General features: G+C 34.6%; 1 protein-coding gene across 3 annotated transcripts in view; it reads left to right on the forward strand.

The window, feature by feature from the left end:
* ARB2A (ARB2 cotranscriptional regulator A) overlaps window positions 1-23,490 on the forward strand; it is a 484,107-nt gene that overhangs the window by 313,901 nt on the left and 146,716 nt on the right. For all 3 annotated transcript variants that reach the window (XM_081275629.1, XM_081275628.1, XM_081275627.1), the window contains one exon: window positions 840-924. In XM_081275629.1, coding sequence (XP_081131755.1) covers window positions 840-924 — 85 coding nt within the window. The remainder of the gene's footprint in view (window positions 1-839; window positions 925-23,490) is intronic.

A 23,490-nucleotide genomic window follows, 5' to 3' on the forward strand; every position in this document is an offset into this window, starting at 1 on the left:
TGATTTTTCCTACATGATTGATGGGATGATTTCTTTTAAAATAAAATCTGTCTGGAAATTGAGTATGTGTGTGTGTGTGTGTGTGTTTGTGCACGCGCGTGCATGCACACAACTGAGAAATTTTCTAAAGCCATATGATTTTAATATCTTTTAATCCATTATTAAAATACATACTTAAAATGTATAAAAGAAATAGAGTATTTTTATTTTGTTTGTCTGAGTTGCAAATCATCATCACCTTAGAGACTGATCTTTAAGACTGAAAAGTTTGTGTCCTCAGATACACAGCTGCAATTCACCAGGGGAATTTCTATATAACCATTTTGATACAGCCTTCATGAAGCAAGTCAAAGTAAAAATTAAAAGAGTACATTTATATGGGCCAGATTTTGAGGAGTAAATGCAAAATTCATTTCTTCTAGTATTCCACAAAGAGTATAGTTTAGAAATTAGCTATTCTTTCCTATGTCAAAGTAAGAATCATTTCTAAAAGTTTTTAAAGGATATCTGTTTAAATTTTTCTTAATTATAATCCCTTTATTCACATGTTTCTTGGCATCTAACCTTTTCTTAGAAATATAGTATATCAGAGTTCACAGAAGATTACATGTATTCTTAATATTAGCACAGATGATTTGCTAAAACATAAAAAATATACTTTTTCCAGTCTTTTTTGTCATGAAAAATTATTATTTACATAAGAAATATTTTAAATATATGATAAATAAATTGAATATATTCCAGTTATTGGTTTTATAGGACAAATTTATCTCTTTCAACTGAATATTTGGCCATGGTTTCAAATGTGTTTCAACCACATTATCTCTTTTACATTGCAGAACTGTTGTAATTGGGTCTCTAGCTCAGAACCATTAGATACATCAGTGGAGTCCATGCTACCTGACTGTCCCAGAGTCTCAGCAGGTATGAGTTTGATTAAAGATATGTGGGTTTGTCTTTTTTTAAGGTTAAAAACATGCCAATGAAATGTATAATCCTTTTTTTGTGAATTAAGTATATTGTGCTACCTAGAATTGTTGAAAAAATTATTGGTAGTATATGACATCAGTCTAATCCACTATCAAAATTTCTTCAGAAGCTTAAAATGCTTACCAAAACTTCAGTAAGATAAATAAGTGAGATAAATTAATAGTAATAGAAAGTTGCTATTGGAGCTTGGATAGACAATGCCTAAAAAAGACAGACTGGTAGCCATATAGAATTTTTCACAGGATATTTATCTCTGATCGAGCACCAACCCCATGATAAGTCAGGCAGTCAAGACTATTGTATGGCCTAGAGTCTTTAGGAAAAAAAAGTTTTTTCATGCTAAGATTTTTAGCTGGACCTTGTGTGTTAGATAGAATTTAGATTGTGGGAAGACAAGCAAGATGGCATCGTAGGTAAAAGAAACAGCAGTACAAGGAGCAAGGACTGGAATAGATCTGAAGATGTTCACAGAGAATAAAGGCAAGACTGGCCTGCCTGTTAAAAGGAAAGAGGTGAAGAGGTGAACACCTCAGGAAGCATTTGGAAGAAAATGTAAGGATGGCATTGTTTCCAGCCTACAGGGTCTGTACGTGAGTCTCTGGGTAAGGAAAGAGAGTGGCATTGTCGTTGCTTCCTTATTTTGGCTTTCACAGCTCCCAACCAATTTGTATGATAACACAAAGTGAGCAGTGGTATCAGATTGTGACTAATAACAGAAATGGACTTTTCTGGCCATGGATGCTGGATAATAAGCAGAATAAGCAGATATTTGGAACACAAACTACTCCATGTAACAATCATAGGTGATAGTTAATCCCTAAGTGTCTTAGAATTGCAGAGATGTTTACATATTGGGAGGAAATAATTTGGAGAATAACTCAAATTCTAGGTAATTAACTATTGTGATAATTAAATACCACTACCATTAATATTAATACATAAACTTCAGGTGAGTTTCACTATCACTATGGCTAAATTTTATAAGTTTCTCAGAATTTAATTGTAAAAGCAGCCCTTAGGAGATTTGTACATTACAAAACACCCAGACACACACACACACACACACACACACACACACACACACGAATATGTTTATATACATGATTTATGTATGTATTTGTGTACATATATTATACAATGTATTTTCATTATTCATGGTGATTATATTCTATGAAGTCACTGAGAACACCAAATTAGCAAATACTGGATCATTATTCTTGAGGGATGTATAGTGTCATGTTCCTGTGAGCCTCTGGTCACATTTTTGTCAACCAATCAACATATAAATTTGTTTTATATGTTTCTGTTTAAAATCAACTCATTTAATATACATTGTTGAGTCATTAACATTGAACTCATGGCCAGCAGTACTAACTCATGCCTAAACAAAACTGATCTACCATACATATTTTCTCCATAAGATGCATCACAGCCTTTTCATACTTATGAATACTAGATAGCACCTCAGCACTATATTTGGGGGCCATTTGAAACAGAGAAATCACAAAAATATGAAAAACATGATACTAAGTCATCTGGGAAAGGACACTTGTTTACAGTGTGAGAGCTGAAATAAGAAGGAAGAGTACGGCCTTGTTCAACTTTAGCTAAGAACAGTGACTCAATTTTTTAACCTCTCTGCACACGCGCATGTCTGTGAATGATTGAAAAACTGCCATGTTGATTTTGATTTTAGGGTTACAAATAATTTTTAGTGAATAACTGAATTTAGAAATATGGAATATACAAATAATGAAGACAGACTGCATTATTTCAGTATAAAAGAAAATATTTGACCAGAACTAGTGAAACAGTGTCAGTAAGTGTTAACTTTGCATTTGATCCTGGAACTTGAGTCCACAAAGCAAATACCCAGTAAAGGAAGCTAGATATAAAGTGGCAGAGAGCAAGAATGAGCTAGAACCCATAAACAAGAGCTGGAATCTATGTAAAGATGGAGATGGACTGAAGTCCATCTCAGTTTTTATTGCTTCTGTTTTTGGTCGTCTGGGTATCCCGTAGAAGTGTTTGCCCTTTGTCATATGGAGCTAAACACACATATATCTGCACCAGGAGTCGGAGATGCTGGAGAACTCAAGAGAAGGTGGAGCAGATGCCATCCTAGCTATTGCCTCACACCATAAGATGAGCCAGCAGATAAGTGACAACATGTGTGTGCTAGAAATGCTGCTGTCTCACATTAAGCCTCCAAATTTCCCACCAAATGGAAAAAAAAAATCCCTTGTGTACCCTCCTAACCAGAAACATAGGAAAAATAATTCTGGAAAATGTAATTCAACCTAGCCAAATTTACACATTAAAAATCTACCACAATGGCCCCCATGCCAATTTGGCATACTTCTCTTTAAGACACACTTAATTTCCAGTTAAAGAAATTAATAAAGTCATACTTGCATCTAACATGGTACAGCTACCCCATGTACAACTAAAAACATACCTACCCTTTTCCCAGAAGTAGGTACAAAGTCTTTTTATTGTCCTTGCCTTATAGCATTCTTCTCACCTTTGGTATCCTATAATTTAAATATTGTATGATAAAGTTATTATTGATACATCTTAGATGATAAAGGAATAAAAGACAGTGTAATGAATCGAACATAATATTATGGCCCGTGTACATATATGAAAACAACACAGTGATTCCCACCATCATGTACATCCAAAAGAATGGAATCCTAATGAGAATAAAATATATCCCATGCTTGTGTAATTATATCAGAATGGATTCTGCTGTCATGTATAACTGAAAAGAACAAATACATTTTTTAAATACTTTAGTTGTTGATGGACCTTTATTCTATTCATTTATTAATATGCAGTGCTGAGAATCGAACCCAGTGCCTCACACATGTGAGGCAAACATTCTACCATTGAGCCACAACCCCAACCCAAGAACAAATAAATTTAAGAAAATAGAAAAAGAGGGGCTGGAGTTGTGGCTCAGCGGTAGAGTGCTCATCTAGCACATGTGAGGCCCTGGGTTTGATCCTCAGCACCACATAAAAATAAAATAAAGGTATTATGTCCAACTACAACTAAAATAAAATATTTTTTAAAAGAAAATAGAAAAAGAATGAAAGAGGAGACAAAAACTAAAATAGTGTGTATGTCTGCATACACATATTCATGTCAAAATAAAGAAGGGGCTGGGGCTGGAGCTCAGTGGTAGTGCACTTGCCTGGCATGTGTGTGAGACACTGGGTTCGATTCTCAGCACCACATATAAATAAATAAAGAAGTATATCAATAACTAATATATACATATATTTTTAAGAGAAGAAATTCTATTACATTCTTTATTTTTTGCAACTGATCATGTAGTCATATCTGATATTTATGTCTGCAGTCTTCAACTACCTGTTCAGTATTCCCATTGCTTTTAGCAGGTACCTTAGCTGATTAACATTCCTTGCCTGGAAAAATGACCCATACTTTCATTCTTGAAGAATCATGGCCATTAGCCTGAATTAGATTGTTGTGGTATCCTGAATTAGATTTTCCTCAAAGAGTCCTTTAAAATAGTTGTGGTAAACTATTGATAGTAATTCGAGAAAGTACTAGCAGACACACCAGAGCACTTCCTGTATTGCAGACATATTTTTCCTTACCCCTATTGTGTAGTAGATACTCAATTTTCCTTTGGAAATGAGGATCCATAATCCACCCTGTATAGCAATACTCTCTACTTCTGTTGATTCCACTTAAGGAGCTCAAAAATGACAAGACAGTAGTTTCAGCTTACATTTCTGTGGAATCATTATTTTATCTCCCAATGGAAACATTTCTCCCTGTGGAGCCAAGACATTTATACCAGGAGAGTCTAAAGTCAGACCATGGGAAACAGCAGTTTTCCTAGTGAATCCTAAGGGTAATAGGAAGAAAAGCTGATCCACTTTTATCCCTTCACCCCCAGATTGAGGGTAAATAGACTGTATATTAAATGCTGATTTAGAGTGAATTCCATATCCTGGAAGACATTTTTCCAGATCTGCAAGGTGTTACCACCTAGCAGGCATCATAACAATCTCCCAAAATTCATTCCACCATTCTGTCAAGCCTGCTGCTTGAGGATAAAGGGGAACATGGTAAGACCAGTGAATGTTGGCAGACCTTAGGCTCTCTCTTGTCTTCTTGCCTGCTCACTCTGATGGAAACCAGCTGCTGTGCTGTAAGCTGCTCTGTGGAGAAACCCACATAGTAAGGAGCTGGTATCACTGGCCCATAGCCAGTAGGGCTTAAGGTCTGCCAACAGCCACTGAGTGACCTTGGAAAAGGATTCTCCCCTAGTTGAGCCTGGAGATGACTTCACCCTCAGCCAACACCTTGATTGTAGCCTGGTAAGAGACCCTGAGCCAGAGCCAGAGCCTGAGCCACCCAGCCAAGCTGTGTTCAATTTCTGACCCACACAAACCATGCAATAATAAGTGTTTCATTGTTTTAAACTGCCAAGTTTGGAGGTAATTTATCCCATAGCAGTAGATAATTATTGCATCGGGGTTAAACTTCAACTGTGGTGGTCACTCACAGCTCAAGTAGAAACCACCTTAATCCTTTTTTTGAGACCAAAGCCTTGTAAGGCTCATCTTAGCTCTAATCTTAGGGTTTGTTTCCAAAGAAATTATAAAATGGTCATTGAACACAGTTTATTTCTACCTTTGCTCCTCACTACCTGGCTGAACTTTGCTGTGCAATTTATCAGAAATAAGATATTACTTTTTATCTTTATCATACTCACTTGATATTATACTAAGTCATCTTAATTATTTAGCAGCTCTTCTCTGAACGAATTTTTTTCTTAGGACAGAACTTGCTATGCAACCCTCTATTTCCTGTGGGGTTTGACCTAAATCAGAAGATTTCACATATACACCTCAGCACATATCCATTTAGTGCTCAAATATTCATTGAATACTCACTATGTTCCAGACACTATTCTGGCAGCAGAAGATATAGCATTGAATACGAGCTCATCATGGCTATCTTTTCCCCTAGAAATTAACAAAGGAAAAATTGTTTTCTGATCCTTCTGCTAGAGGGTGTCTCTTAATATTGAAGCTGTCATCAACATTAGATTGCATCAAATAAGAGAAAAGTTAGGGCTAGCACCCCCAACACTACCTATACTTATTTATAAAAACAGAATTTTTTCAACTAAAATCAGGGATTTTCCTCAAAGAGTCCTTTAAAATGTTGAGCAGTGAATGTTTAGTAAGATCATAAAGAAAAGAAAAAGAAGTCCCAGGTGGTAGACTGAGCAAGCTTTGATGACAATGCAAGGATATATTTGAAGTATGTGTTGGAGTGATGGCAATGAGAATGCAAAGGGTAAGAGAACTAATGGATACACTAAGGAAGACTCCACTCTCCTTAATGTTAAATAGATCAGATGTGGAAAGGGAAGAGGCAACAATAAGCTCCAGTGTAAGTAACTGGACAATGAAAACAACATTACCAGAAGTAGAGGAACTGGAAGGGAAATCATTTAAAGGCAGAAGATGGTGAAATTATTTTATGACCTATGTCATTGAGGTGATGGATTGAGGTGATGACAAGAATTCATAGTGGGGTATGGAGGGGGATCATGGGAGGAATAGACAAACTCTAGATAGGGCAGAGGGGTTGGAGGGGAAGAGAGGGAGCATGGGGTTAGAAATGATGATGGAATGTGATGGACATCACTATCCAAAGTACATGTATGAAGACATGAATTGGTGTGAATATACTTTGTATACAACCAGGGATATGAAAAATTTGTGTTCTGTATGTGTAATATGAATTGTAATGTATTCTGCTCTCATATATAAATTTAAAAATTAAAAAAAGAAATTCAAATGGAAATAACCAAAAGTTGTTGAAGTACCTTTGAAACACCAACTTCTCTGATCAATAATCCTATAATTTATAATTTAAAGTATTAATATTATTTGAAGTTTTCCATGTATGTACTGACCACAAATTTGTAATGGATACTTAGGCTGTAAATTCAATTTAATGCAATCCTTTTTTTTTTTTCCTTTGAGCTTGCTAAATCATAAAGTTTTTTTTTCTTGTTATATTTTACCTGTTGACTGAAAGTTTCAAATGATAGCAGTGAGATTGCCTAAGAAAACACATACTCATTTAATACTGTATTTTTCCTTTATAACTAAATCTATTTCCCTTTACAAGAAAAATAGATATATTGCTCATAATAACTTCAATTTATGAATTGTATTTACTATGCACCTATAAATTTTTAAAAGGTACAGAAGATTTAAATTTTTACTTAAAATATCGCTGACCATTATTTTCAGTACAGTCATATTATTTTTATTTATCTTTTTATTTTTATTTTTTATTTACTATTTGAAAGCAACTATAGTACTCTACAACTTCCTACTTCATTATTGACAATGTTGGCCTTATACTTAAAGTGAAGTTGGACTTTTCCATAATTGGACCATAAAGTGAATGGTGGGTATTTGAGAGGTTTTGAATCTGTGATAAGTAGCTGGTTCCCCACTTTTTTTTTAAACTTACTAGTAAAATTGACCAGTTAAGCACACTGTTCTTCAGAGAATGATGTAATAGAATCTTCTTTTATTTTATAGTCCATATTTTGGTTTATTGTTTTCTATAAAATGGCAATAGCAAATATCTGCCTCACTTATTTGTAGAAATTCTATGTGGGCAATTTCTACCGTTTCTGGAAAGATTTTTCAGTATTTCTCCAGATGAGCAAGATACTATAAAAATGTAATGCAGTATTATACAATCTCAGCCATTCAGAATTCAAGGCTATCATTTTTTGAACTATTATTTATTATTTTAATCCTATAGGAGTGAATTTGTAGATATTCTCCCATTTTCGTGTCTCTAATTCTATTTAAAAACAACAAGGGGTTTTATTTATTCATGTTTTTCTGTGATCCCTGTGACATTTATAAGGATCACAAAATATTATGCAGAAACTAGATCCTCAAAAGGATAGAAAATAGGGTGGAGAATTCAAAAAGAAAAGGAATATTTGAATGAAAAAATGTTTATAAGACATAGAAATCGGGAAACAATAAAATTGAAAGAGGCATTGGAATAGTAGTAAAGATTAAATTAGAAATGATCCTATGTGATGTGTTGCTTCCTCATGCAAAAAACATTAATATAATCTGCGACTGTTGATGAGGAGGCTTTTGCCAAGGGAAAAGGGAAAGAAAAATATATATGTTTGAAAACCAGCAAGGTTGGAGAGTGTTGATATCTCTGATTTCCTACGTGCAGCTTACTTTGGCTTTCACATGACTGACAGGACACTCTTTGCCAGATTGGTTCTGCCTGAGGTTCATTACCCTGCTGCTGAGGCTGGTATGATTTCAGTCCCCTCCAAGTGCTCCCAGAGTGCCTCTCTGGGTTCAGCAGGTATACACTATGTACCAAACATTGCTCCAGGTGCCAGGAACACCACAGAGAATTTCAGCAAATAAAGTTCCACATGGAGCTTGCATTCTAGTGGGGAAGACAGACAAAGATCAAAATAAATAAGTATGTCACCTGTTAGTAGTAGAAGAAAATACAAAACAGTGAGAGAGTAACTGAAGTGTGTGTGTGGAGGAGAGAGTGCAAACATAACCTTCTTTCTCTTCAGACTCATTTTACCAGTTCTCTAAGGTCCATGGGAACCATAATTCATGGTTACCAACAAATTATTAAGGTTATTGCTATAGCACACATAAAGGAAAGTATAAAATTACACAGCGCTCTGGATTTGCAGATAAGATCACTTAATGTCAGATATAAGTACAGTTTTGCTACTCTAAGCCCTCCTGTCTCACCTAAAAGGTAAGGATCTTGACATGTAGAGGAAGCTCTACATGTCAATATTCTACCTTATAGCATCATTTTCTACCTGCTTATAAGAAAAAACTTGAACCTAGATTCACTGAAAGTTTGTTGTCCAGATGGATGCCTGATGTCTTTTAGTGTATTTCCTCCACAAACTTCTATCAGTCATATTGTTCCTTGCCCCTTTTATGGCTTAGACAGGCTTTTCTTTATAATTTCAGACTACCCAGAAGACTGATATAAATCTGAACACCTCAAAATTAGATAGTAGTATAATGTAAAGGGGGTGGAGATAAAAAGAAACCAAACATAATAAATACCTTACTGGTTAAGAAATTAAATTTGAAAAGTTATATTTTTCAAATTTAGATGGGACTTTCTTGGTTTGGATGTAGAACTGGGCCATTGATAATATGTACTTGAATGCCACATTTCCTCACCAGAATATGCAGTGGAATGTCAGCAATTACTAGGTGAATTTGAATTGTGTACAACTTGGTAGCCCTAATTTTGAGTCAGTAGTCCAGACTGTTTATATTAACTGAACTTACTGAATATTTGCTAAACATTCACTCATTTTATTGCTGAAAATACCTCTTGTTGAAATGACACTATGGAGTTATATCTCTTCTTCGTTGTTGAATAATAACTTTCTTCTAAAGATAGCAATGAAAAATCAGTAATAGACTCTAAAATATGGTGTCATTCAGAATGTACAAAGAAGTTGAGTTGTCTGAAATGTTTTTAGATATCGTTCAAATTAATTAGGTAGTTGAAAATCTATACTTTGCCTTGTAAACAGACTTTAAAATTCAATTCATATTAGCATATATGATACAGTACCATTTTTGCCTGCATGTACTACTAAGAACTGTAGCATTCCTCTCTCCATTCAAAAGATGTATTCTAATCTGTTAAGTGATGTTTTCATTAACTTAATAGCACTTTTCAGGCAGTTTTTGTTCATGACTGTAGAATTGGCCTTGTAGCTTTTATTTATCAGTTTCCTTATTCATTGTTCCATGCCACCTTATAATTATTACTTAATGTAAGGGATGAGTGTTCTAAAAGTTGACCACCAGGAATTCTGTGTTTTTAGTGAATCATGCATTATAAATAGCTGGAATAAGGAACTTGGGTGAAATAATTGATTACAGAATCACTTAGTATAACCTGTCTAAATTATTAGAGCTTCCTCTGCATAAATCACAGACATTTTCCCTGACTATATATATATTTTATAAGGTCCAATATTATCCTCTTATTTTGACTTTTTCAATTTCCCAGTAACCACAGTGAATATAAGTAGTCTTACTCCAGAAATCTCACTTTAAAAAAAAATTAAAAATAGCCACCATGTTTTTTACAGCTTTCTGAACCAATTTGTGAAAAATCCTTTGAAGAATTTGGCAGTAAAGGTGGCAACTCTCCTTTTACTGAGCTAACTCTTCTCTTTAAAGATAAAAAAATTAATGATTTTTGAATGTCTTTACATAAATAACTGAATAATATGAATTTGTATTTGTGCTGAAAATGAATTATGAGTTAATATGGAAAAGTTTTTACTTTTACTGCTCTCATACCAGTGGCTCTCATACCATGGCTTTTAATGCTGTGTCTATAACTGTCCAAAAAGTCAGTCAGTCCTGGTTTCTGGTCTCCTCGACTTAGAGTCCCTTGGTCCTGCCAGCATATGGAATCATGTCTTCCCTAGCCCATATGTGTCTCTTCCCCTACCTGACCTGTGTGATTTGCTTGGCTCCACTTGCCTTTCACTTCTCTCTGTGGACCACATGCCTCCCTTAAAGCCGGTAGTGTAGCTGCTCTTGTGCACACATTCCCCATCTGCTCTGGGTGCACCCTGTCTGTCTGCTCTGTCTTGTCACAGACAGACTGACAGCAAGTTACCAGCGATAAATCTGTCTGCTAGTAAAAATACTCCCGAAATAAATCTCTTAGAGAAACAGCATTGCTTTCTAGAGGTGATTCAAAACATTTAAAATGAATATTCTCTGGCACCAAAATCAAAATTTAAAGTGAACATTAAGCACCATAGATAGTGCAAATATTTTGTATTTCTAAAAATCTCAAGATGTGCTGAGTTGACTATCAGCATGTTAAAAGCAGGAATATAATTTTTAAAGTTTTTGTTTCATCATATTTCTTAAAATACAGTCTGTTTCTAAAGCAAAATAGTTCTATTTAATATTAAACTTTGAGCATTTGATCAGTGGCTTAACTGTATAGATGTAAAAATTGAATTAACTGATACTCAATGTCTAAATATTCTTTGAGACTTTGTACCCATATATCTGCCCTTAATGTCTGTTAATAAATATCTTCTTCAGTCATACATATTTCATCCCAACTATTCAACATGTTGTACTAACATGTAGAAATCATATACCATAAAGTTTATAGATGTTTTGAATAATGACATGGCATAATCATTGTCAGAGTTCAGTTGTGTTGTGTAATATCTTAATTCACAAAATACTATAGCTATGATTTGAAAAATTGGACAAGAAAATGTACATAATTTTTAAAAGCTTTCTGTAGCAATGATCTCTATAATGAGACTTTTTAAGGGGACTCAATTAAAATTTTCTAATAACTTAATATTAGCTTGAAGATTCTTTTGTTAGCTAACATTTCAGAAGTTTTTTGTTTTGTTAGTACATCATAGTTATAAATAATAGTGTATTTCATTTTGACATGTTCATGCATGTATGAAATGCATTTTGCTCTATTTCAGTACCTATTAAGGATTGCCCTCCCCTCCTCCCTCCTCATGTTCCCCATCCTCTACTGGTTTCCTTTAATTGGTGTCTTATAAATATACATATAGGTGGAATATATTGTGGTGTATTTGTATATATACATAGCAAAATTTGATCAATTTCATTGTGCATTTCCTCTCTTTCTCATTCCTCCTCCCTTTCTCTAGGTCCCTTTCCTTTACTCCATGAATCTATCTTCTGTTTTCATGGAATTGCCCCAACCTGTTTTTCTCTTTTTTATTCCCTCATTTCACTCTCGCTTTTGCATATAAGAGAAAATATTCATCCATTAACTTTCTGAGTCTGGTTTATTTCAATTAGCATAATATTCTCCAGTTTCATTCATTTAGTGGCAAATGCCATCATTTCATTCTTCTTTATGGCTGAGTAAAACTCCATTGTCTGTATGTACTACATTTTCTATAACCATTTGTTTCTTGATGGGCAACTGGATTAGTTCTAGTACTTGGCCATTGTGAATTGTATTGCTATAAACATTGATATGCCTGTACCACTATAGTATGCTGATTTTAGTTCTTTAGGATAAATACCAAGGAGTAGGATAGCTGGGTCATATGGTGTTTTCATTCCTAATCATCTGAGGAAACTCCATGCTGCTTTCTAGAGTAGTTGTACAAATTTTCAGTTTTACCAACAATGTATGAGTGTACATTTCCCCCCACATTCTTACCAGAATTTAAATTTTTTACTCTTGATGATTGCCATTCTAACTGAAGTGAAATGAAATCTCAATGTAGTTTTTTAAAAATATTTTTTAGTTGTCAGTGGACCTTTATTTTATCTATTTATATGCATTGCTGAGAACTGAACCCAGTGCCTCACACATGCTAGGCAAACTCTACAACTGAGCCAAAACCTCAGCCCTTCAATGTAGTTTTGATTTGCATTTTGCTGATTGCTAAATGTGTTGAAAATTTTTTCATATCTTTACTGACCATTTGTATTTCTTCTTTTGTGAACTGTCTGTTTAGTTCTTTTGCCCATTTATTGATTGGGGGGATTGGTATAAAGTTTTTTGAATGTATTTTAACATTTAGCAACTATTTATTGAGTGTACACACATCTGAAATACTTAAAATTGTATATTGTTGAAATATATACATTATATACTTGGTAATTTTTTCTATTCTATCCTTTACCAATACATATATACGTGCATACAAATTGCAATGGTTTAAACATTTGATCCCTCCAAGATGGAATTGAAATTTATTGTTTTTCTCCAGAGCTTTATTGAGGTAAAATGGAAGTACAATAAAATGTACATATTTTAAGTATGCAGTTTGATCAGTTTTGACATGTATGTAACCAATACAATCAATATGAAAAGCATTTTCATTACTTTTTTTAAATTTGAAATCATGTGCTATGTTTTCTCCATGATTTATTACATTAGAAGTCAATCACCTTAACATATATAGAACCTACCCCACATGTCAACTATTTCAAAATTAAATGGCAAACTTATAAACATTTCAGCAGTCAAGGAAGAAAGCACAAGAAAAGTGAATAAAAAGTACTTTGAGCTAAGTGATAATAAAAGCTTTTAAAGTATCAGGGTCTCTGAAATGAAACAGTAGTGAGGTGAACATTTATAACTTAAAGTAGTTTTTGTTGGGAGGATCTGTCAAGTGGTTACAGAGGCATGTTAACGTTACCCAATATTATTGTGTTGTGGTCTATTTGATTCTTGAAATTAAGTAGGGTTTGTTTGATGTACATAGGTGCTCCAATGTTTGGGGCATAAATATTTATGATTGTCACTTGTTGATGTATAATTCCCTTAAGCAGTATGAAATGGCCTCTTTATCCCTTCTGATTAATGTTGACTTAAAGTCTACTTTATCTGATATGAAGATAGAAACCCCTGCTTGTTTAGGAGATCCCTGTGAGTGATATGTTGTTGTTTTTTTTTTTTTTTTTCCACATCCTTTCACCTTCAGTTAGTAGATATCTTTGCTTATGAGGTGAGTTTCTTAGAGACAGCATATTGTTAGATCTTGTTTTTCAATACAATCTGCCAGTCTGTGTCTTTTAATTGATGAGTTTATGCCATTAATGTTAAAGGTTATTATTGTGATATAATTTGTATTCTCAGTCATTTGGGATTATTTCCAGTTTTTAATTTGAATTAGTTTCTCCATTGATTGACTAGTTCTTTAATGTACTTCCTGCCTTTACTGGTTTTCACTTCTTTTTTCATTTCATCTTCATGGAATATTTTGTTGAGAATGTTCTGTAGTGTAGGCTTTCTAATTTTTTTAACTTTTGTTTATCATGGAAGATTTTTATTTCACTTGCAAATCTGAAGCTTAATTTTGCTGGATATAAGATTCTTGGTTGGCATCCATTTTCTTTCAGAGCTTGGTATATGTTATTTCAAGACCTCCTAGCTTTGAAGATCTCGGTTGAGAAATCAGCTTAGATATGAATTGGTTTCCCCCTATACGTAATCTGATATTTTTCTCTCATATCTTTTAAAATTCTAAACTTATTCTGTATGTTAGGCTTGTTCATTATAATGTGCCTTGGTGTGGGTCTTTTGTAATTTTGTATATTTGGGGTCCTGTAGGCCTATGTATTTGATTTTCCATTTCATTCTTTAGGTGTAGGAAATTTTCTGATATTATTTCATTGAAAAGATTGTGAATTCCTTTGGTTTGTATCTCTATGTCTTCATCTATCCCAATAAACCCTAAATTTACTCTTTTTATGTTATCCTATAGTTCTTGAAGTTTCTGTTCATTGTTTCTTAACATCTTATCTGTGTGGTCAACTTTATTTTCATGATTATATATTTTGTCTCCATTGTCTGAGGTTGTCTTCCAAGTGGTATAATCTGTTGGTAATTCTTTCTATTGAATTTTTAATTTGGTTAATTGTTTACTTCACTTCAAGAATTTCTGCTTGTTTTTTCCCCAGAATCTCTGCCTCTTTATTGAAGTGATCTTTCACTTCCTGTATTTTCTTTCTGGTTTCATTTCTTATACCATCCTTTACTTCACAGATTTCAGTTTACCTATGTACATTCTAAACACCTTCTCTGACATTTCTTCCATTATGGTGGTGATGGAATCTGTTATTGGAGTATCTCTGTTTTTTTAGGGGCAGTTTGCATTCCTTGCTTTTTCATGTTTGTGTATCTACCCATCTAACAGTAAGGATCTAAGGCAGTAGAGTTTCTACCCTGTGGAATTATGGTGTCCCCGAAGGTTTTTAGTACCTCACTGTTTAGGAGGAGATGAATAATAATGACAACCAATGCAAACAATATACAGCATTAAACCAAATAGTTCCTACTATGATGTCTACAATGTTAATTATCACAATAAACAGAAAGGATATGATCAGTTATTGCCTATAATAAAAACAGCAAATTTGCAAAAGGATTTATAATTTCAAATGGTGGACAGAGAGAGAACAGAAGTGATATAGGGTGTGATGATTTTGAAGGAGGTGAAGAGAAGAAGTAAAAAATTAAAGGAAGAATGAAAGAGAAAACAATAGAGATCGCCTGTTAGAAGAAAAGAGAGAATCAGGGAAATAAGTAGGAGAAAAAATATATAAAGTAAAAATCTTTTTTAAATTAAAAATAAAAATACAAGAATACAAATAAAACTAAAATATGCTAATTAAACATCCTAGTTCACAAAAAAACTAACCCATGAAAAATAACTGGCTTCAAAAATGCTAGAAATGAAAAAAATAATATAAATATGTATAAATCTCCATGTACAATTAAGGTCACAATTAAAGACAGGAAAAGAATTTTTAAAAAGATCTTGATGAAAAGTTAAAGAATTCTTTTTATTGGACTTCAAAATATTCTCAGCTTCTCTTCTCAGAAGTTTTAGATGTGGTTGTCTGGAGAATGATGTTCCATCCTCTGGATTGCTGGAGTGAGAGAGCTAATCCCATATGCGGAATTCCTGGAGGCAGAATTTAGGTTAGATGGGCTCCAGGCTCTTCACTGAATGCTAGTTGGTCTGGAAATTTTAAATCCATACACCTCCAACACCCAGTACTTGCTGGTCCACGCCGGAAGACTGTACCCTAAGGATCTTCTCTGATTCCACTTATGTTGGGGGGTACCCAGCATCACCTTCAGACCCCATGTTTCCTGGTCTTGGGTTCAGTTTCCATATACTCTCTCTCATCCTCCACCCCACACACACACCCCCCCTTCCTAGTTTCTAGCCAGTAGGTTCCTGCAAGCATTTGGATTAGAAAGGGTGGGACAGAGCAGAATGGGTTTCCCCGATCAATTGTTCCCAGTGTAAACCTCTCTCCACATTTGACTTTCACACGGTCATTTAAGCACATTTTAAGTTGTGCAGTGTTTACTGGGGCTGTATTTTGATCCAAACTCAGTTTTGTAAGTAATTGGCCTCCTCAACTGTCAGCAAAATGGTTTCTTCCTTTGTCCTCTCACCACCTGGAGAAATGGTGGTGTCTTCCTGCACATGGATATTGTGCAGCGTATCTTTTGGCAGGCAATGTCCTTGATCTCTAAACACTATGTACCCAGACATACCTCAGGCCTCACAAAAATGTGGGTTCTTTTAATTCACTTATTCCTCTGCTGTGCTCATGGAGGGAGGTCTGTGGCTGGTGCTAAGAGCCTGGCTGTGTCAGTGACCATGCCACTGAGGATTTCTTCCTTATTTTATTATATCCAACCTCCTGAGTTCCTTATCTGCTTTTAATGTCTAGTTTTAAATTCCAGTAACATCTGCCCTGATATATATATATATATATATATATATATATTTTTTTTTTTTTTTTTTTTTTTTTTGTTCACTCACCTTGCTAAGAAGCTGCCTGTATGCTTTCTTGGTTTCACTCCACGCAGCCAGGAAGGCGACCTCCTCTATTCTACCATCTTAAAAATGTTTCAGTTCAAGTTTTTTGAATTCTTTATATATTCTGGATATTAATACCCTATCAGAGGAGTAGCTGGCAAAGATCTCCTGTTCCGTATGCTCTCTCTCCATGTTCTTGTTTCTTTTGACATGTGGACACTTTTTAATTTGATGTTGTCCCACTTAATAATTCTTGGTCTTATTTCTTGAGCTTTGGAGTCTTGTTAAGGAAGTCAGTGCCTGTACCAGTATTTTGGAATGTTGAGCCTATGTTTTCTTATAGCGGTTGCAGTTTCTGGTCTAATTCTTAGGTGTTTGATCCACTGTGAGTGGACTTTCATGCAGGGTGAAAGATAAGGATGGAGTTTTATTCTTCTACATATGGATACTCCATTTCCCCAGGGCCATTTGTTTAAAAGGCTCTCTCACCTCCAACTTATGTTTTTGGCACCTTTTTTTTTTTTTTTGAGTATCAGATGACTGCATCTGTGTGGCTTTGCCTTTATATCTATTTTAATGTCAATACCATACTGTTTTTGTTACAGCAGCTTGCTAATATAATTTGAGCTCAGTATATATGATACCTCAGCATTAGTCTTCTTGCTCAGTATTGCTTTGGCTATTCTGGATCTTTTATTGTTCCAAATGAATTTTAGGACTCTCTTTCTAGTTCTGTGAATAATGTCATTGATATTTTGATGGGGATACCATACAATCTGTATTTTTTTTGTAGTATGGCCATTTTGATAATGTTAATTCTGCCTATTCAAGAACATGGGAGGTCATCCATCTTCTAAGTTTCTTCCGTTACTTTATTCAGTGTTCTGTAATTTTTTTAATCATCATGGATTATTTTTTAAATTTATTTATTTATTCCTATTTGTTATATATGGCAGCAGAATGTGTTTCAATTCATAGTACATATATGGAACAGTATTTTTCACTTCTCTGGTGGTACAAAAAGTAGAGTCATCATTCATGTCTTAATACATATGCCTAGGGTAATGATGTCCACTTCATTCCACCATCTTTCCTACCCCGATGCTCCCTCTCTTCCCCAAAGTTCCTCCATTCCTCCCATGCTCCCTACCACCACCACCATTATGGATCAACATCCACTTATCAGAGAAAACATCTGGCCTTTGATTTTGTGGGATTGGCTTACTTCACTTAGCTTCATATTCTCCAACTCTATCCATTTACCTGCAAATGCCATGGTTTTTTCCTCTTTTAATGCTGAGTAATATTCCAATTGTGTGTGTGTGTGTGTATGTGTGTGTAACAATCACAGTTTCTTTATCCATTTATCTAATAAAGGGCATCTGGGTTGGTTCCACAATTTAGCTATTATGAATTGTGTTGCTATAAACATTGATGTGGCTGTGTCACTGTGCTATGCTGTTTTTTTTAATTTTTATTTATTTATTTTTTATTGTTGGTTGTTCAAAACATTACATAGTTCTTGACATATCATATTTCACACTTTGATTTAAGTGGGTTATGAACTCCCATTTTTACCCCGTATACAGATTGCAGAATCACATCGGTTACACATCCACTGATTTACATATTGCCATACTAGTGTCTGTTGTATTCTGCTGCCTTTCCTATCCTCTACTATCCCCCTCCCCTCCCCTCCCCTCCCATCTTCTCTCTCTACCCCATCTACTGTAATTCATTTTCCCCCTTGTTTTTTTTCCCTTTCCCCTCACTTCCTCTTGCATGTAATTTTGTATACCCCTGAGGGTCTCCTTCCATTTCCATGCTGTTTTTAAGTCCTTTGGGTGTAAACCAAGGAGTGGGATAGCTGGGTCAAATGGTGGTTCCATTCCAGATTTTCTAAGGAATCTGCATACTGCTTCCCAGAGTGGTTGCACCAATTTTCAGCCCCACCAGCAATGTATGACTGTGCCTTTTCCCCCACATACTTGCAAACACTTACTGTTGCTTATAATTCTTAATAACTGCCATTCTGACTGGAATGAGTTGAAATCTTAGAGTAGTTTTGATTTGCATTTCTCTAATTGCTACAGATGTTGAACATTTTTCCCTATATTTGTTGATCAATTATATATCATCTTTTGAAAAGTGTCTGTTCAGTTCCTTGGCCCTTTATTGATTGGGTTATTTGGTGGTTTTATTGGTGTTAAATTATTTGAGTTCTTTATATATCCTGTAGTTTTTTAAAATATTTTATTGGATGTTGGTGAACCTTTATTTATTTATATGTAGTGCTGAGGATCAGTGCCTCACACATGCTAGGCAGGCACTCTACTACTGATCCACAACCCCAGTCCTATCCTGTAGTTTTTGTTCTAGATATCTTTCTGATACATTTAAGAAATACTGCATCTTCTGTATATGTCTACCTTCCTTCTACTATTCTGAGAACCTGATGTTTTACTGTACATATACATTCCAGATATATATGTTACTTGTTACTCCATATTCCTATATCAGTAAGTCAGCACTATTGAGAAAAACTTTGGATTTATCACAACTGTGGGAAATTTATATTCTCCCCAATATGTGGATAATTAATTCTATAATGTGGCCAGATGAATATCTACAGTCACATTGTTTGTAAAATGAGGCAATACTAGTTTTGTTTCATTGGGTTGCCCTGATAATTAAGTGAAATAATACGTAGAACTCTTAAATAGTACCTGGCATATGGAAAGGAAGAATTTCATCATTACAGATGTCTAATCCTTACTTTATATAGTTCTGATATACACAAATTTTAGTTACCATAATTTAGTTAAATAACACCAATCCCCCAAAAACCAAAGTTCAAATTTTATTTACCAGAATAAATATATTCACTGTGAGTAACAAACTTTGCCATTAGCCCTTCAGTCTACAATCCCTATGCAAATAACATCAATAGCCAATAATATCTCTTCTTTCAAAATCTACCACTAAGTTGATCACATTATAACTGTTTTCAGTTCACAGATAGCACTGTCTTCTATTTTATAGAAATGGATGAGCAAAAAGAGAGACTTAAAAATGGAAGTGCAACAAAAGAATTAAACAATGAAAATGAAATTGGAAAGTATTTAAAACAAAAAATAATGAAGAAGTCCCAGAGAAAGTGATGCTAGCAAAAACAAATTCAAACCAATGAAACAAAACTCAGCCACTTTTACATTAAATGAACTCTCAGAGATATTTCACGACATTGGAAGTGCAAAGAATAAAATGTTGGAAGCTGTTCCAAACTTAGGAGTATGACATTTTGCCCAGGCACAGAAAAGATATGCATGAACCATGTTTTAAGTTATATGACAAGAAGAAGGCAACCGCTGTTCATCTTCTTTAAGTTTTTACAAAGAAATAAAGCACTTATTCTTGGTCTATGTTCTAAATTATAGTGCACTAAATAAAATAGGCTCTACTTTTTTTCATTCCTCGATTCATTTTTGGCTGATACCAAGAAGCTTTTTAATATTTTGACCAACAAATTTTAAAGATCATGTGGCAATGATGATTTTTCCCTTTTGATTATAATGATCCCTTTGCATGGTTTCAGCTTATGGTCAGTTTTATAATCTCACATATATACAAAGCAAGAGTTCCTGTAGTTGTTATATAAGCAATTAATTTGTCCAGCAAGTCAAGTTTTAGGAAAATTATTCACTGCTTTTCAGCATTTGAGAATTTGAAAACTTTATGACATTTCTCTTTTGCTTCTATCTTTGCATTTTCTAAGTTAGCTCCATCCTTAATTCTAGTCATGTCTTGTCATAGGGTTACTCTCCATGCCTCCTAATATATACTTACAAAAGTATAACAGTTAAATTTCTTATTTTACTATTCTTTAGTTTTCTACCCTATTTCTTCATTCCTTTAAGTCTTTTACTTAAATTCCATTCTAAACGCTTTCTCTTTGACTCTTCTTTCTTCTAATATTCTATTTTTGTTTTCTCCTTCAAACCTGAAAGCCCATCAGTTCTTTAACACATTGTCTTCCTTTCAAAATGACACCTGCCCTAGAATATATCCTTATGAGAAATGTCTTTAAATTCATTGGTTTCTTCCTTATGTTTCATCTGCATTTGTGTCAATCAAAAAGACCAAATCTTTCTTAAAATTAAATTATTCCATAAAATTTTATATAAACAAAATGTAGACTTCTAGCTGGAAGTTGACCTGCTACCACTTGTCAATGGCTGGCAACGTGATAAAAATTGAAAGAAATACTCGAAAGGCTGAGGCAAGAAGATTGAAAGTTGGAGCTAAACTGGGCAACTTAGTCAGACTTTGTCTCAAAATACAAAGTCCTGGGTATGTGACTCAATGATACAGCCTCCCTGGCTTCAATCCCCAGTATACACCCACCTATTCCCACACCCACACCCACCGACACACACCCATGGAGCCCTGCGGAGGCGGGGGAGAAGGAGGGAGGGAAAAGAAAAATGCTGTACATTTCATGTATACCTTCTTGAATCAGATAGATTAATAGTTCGATATTCGAAAAGGTAAAATTTACATTAAACAAATATTGATAGAAATCTTGCTTTTAGAGGTAAATAGAGAGCCTACATCCTGGGAACAAATTTTTACCCCTCACACCTCAGATAGAGCCCTAATATCCAGAATGTACAAAGAACTCAAAAAATTAAACAATAAGATAACAAATAACCCAATCAACAAATGGGCCAAGGCCAAGAACAGACACTTCTCAGAGGAGGACATACAATCAATCAACAAGTACATGAAAAAAATGCTCACCATCTCTAGCAATCAGAGAAATGCAAATCAAAACCACCCTAAGATACCATCTTACTCCAGTAAGATTGGCAGCCATTATGAAGTCAAACAACAATAAGTGTTGTCGAGGATGTGGGGAAAAGGGTACACTTGTACACTGCTGGTGGGACTGCAAATTGGTGAGGCCAATTTGGAAAGCAGTATGGAGATTCCTGGGAAATCTGGGAATGGATCCACCATTTGACCCAGCTATGGCCCTTCTCGAACTATTCCCTGAGGACCTTAAAAGAGCGCATTATAGGGATACGACCACATCAATGATTATAGCGGCACAATTCACAATAGCTAGACTGTGGAATCAACCTAGATGCCCTTCAATAGATGAATGGATAAAAAAAATGTGGCATCTATATACAATGGAGTATTATGCAGCACTAAGAAATGACAAAATCATAGAATTTGCAGGGAAATGGATGGCATTAGAGCAGATTATGCTAAGTGAAGCTAGCCAAGCCCTAAAAACCAGATGCCAAATGTCTTCTTTGATATAAAGAGAGCAACTAAGAACAGAACAGGAAGGAAGAGCATGAGGAAAAGACTAACAGTAAACAAAGACGAATGGGGGGAGAGAAAGGGAGAGAGAAGGGAAAGCATATGGAAATGGTAGGAGACCTTCAATAATACACAAAATTATAAGAGGTTGTGAGGGGCAAGGGGGAGGAAAAAAAGGGGAGAGAATTGAACAACAGCAGAGGAGGTAGAGAGGGAAGATGGGAGGGGAGGGGTGGGGAGGGGGGTTAGTAGGAGATAGGAATGGTAGCAGAAAACAACAGTCACTAATATGCCATTATGTAAAAATGTGAGTGTGTAACAGATGTGATTCTGCAATCTGTATTTGGGGTAAAAATGGGAGTTCAAAACCCAATTGAGTCAAATGTATGAAAGATGATATATCATGAGCTCTGTAATGTTTTGAACAATCAATTAAAAAAAAAGAATTTGTGGATACAAAGCATCTCCCTAAAAAGAAAAAAAAAAGAAATCTTGCTTTTATTTTTCCATTCACAGTCAGTTTGATATAATTGCTTCCTAGAGTTCTGAGGCTTTGGGGAAATGAAACCCTCATCTGTCTGATGTTTTCTGCACACAGATAGAATGAAGAACAGACTCTTAAGAGCTCAAGCAATGAACTTTAGATAGTTTGATTTGGGCATGAATCTAGCTCAAAAGAAAGACTGACAACCTGATCAGTTTTCATTAAGGCTTGGATTTAAAGTGAGGTGATTTAGGAAGAGGTTTTGAGTTTGATAAGCTGACTAAAGCTTTATCAGGTTTAAAATGCTAAAATAAGTTTTTATCTAAATATTTAGGTAAATTTGTGCTTAAAATTTTAGGTTTGATATTATCTCTTAAATTTCCATGGAAGTTACTGCCTTTCACATCACCTAAAATAAAGGTTTATTTATTTGTTTATTTTTCAAAAAAAAATAAGCGTGATGATTCTGTTTGGCTTGCTTCAGTTGATAGATTCTTGAAAGAGATTTCCAGAGAAATTCACGAAGGCCCCAAGCTAGTGATGATAATAGCATCAAAGTCAGTTAATTTGGAATTTCTTTATAATAAAAAATCTTACATCACCTAAAAGAGTTATCTGGTATAAACAGAAATTCTATTCTACTACTCATTTACTTCTCTAAACCCATGTCATATCCTGAATTATTGCTTTCACTGGTCATAAGCTGTCATTTCTGTTATGTGTATTTTACTATGCAGTCTAATGGAAAATTGTTAAACCAGTTGTGTATCTCTGGTTCTAAAGTTAAAGTGGAGTTGAAAATTTGAATGTAGAAGATAGTGACTGCACCAATACTACAATAATCAATGTCAGAACATCCTTAAATCTTTTCTTCTGTAACAAGGGCAGAGTCAGCTAAAATGTTTGTTTAAATCATGCATGGCATAACAAAAACCTTTCAACTTTATCAGTCTTTGTCTATGAATATACCTGACTCATCACCACCATGCTTTTCCACCCAGCCCCACTTACTCAGCTGCTATTCCTGCCTCACACAAATAGTTAAGACTAGTCATAGCTTCTGGTAAAGACTGTAGAGTTTTATACTTCATGTTATTTTTTAGCACAAGAAGTTTATAACTTTTGAATATGTGAGATCTACAAAATAAAAATGGAGGGCATTTTCTCTGTATACTCCGAAACTCTTTGTGGTCTCTGACTGTGATTGTTTCGTATTTGTGTCATGAGCATTCATTTCTAAGAA

Source organism: Spermophilus citellus (assembly GCF_964194105.1).
Source record: "Spermophilus citellus genome assembly, chromosome: 1".
NCBI lineage: Eukaryota > Metazoa > Chordata > Mammalia > Rodentia > Sciuridae > Spermophilus > Spermophilus citellus.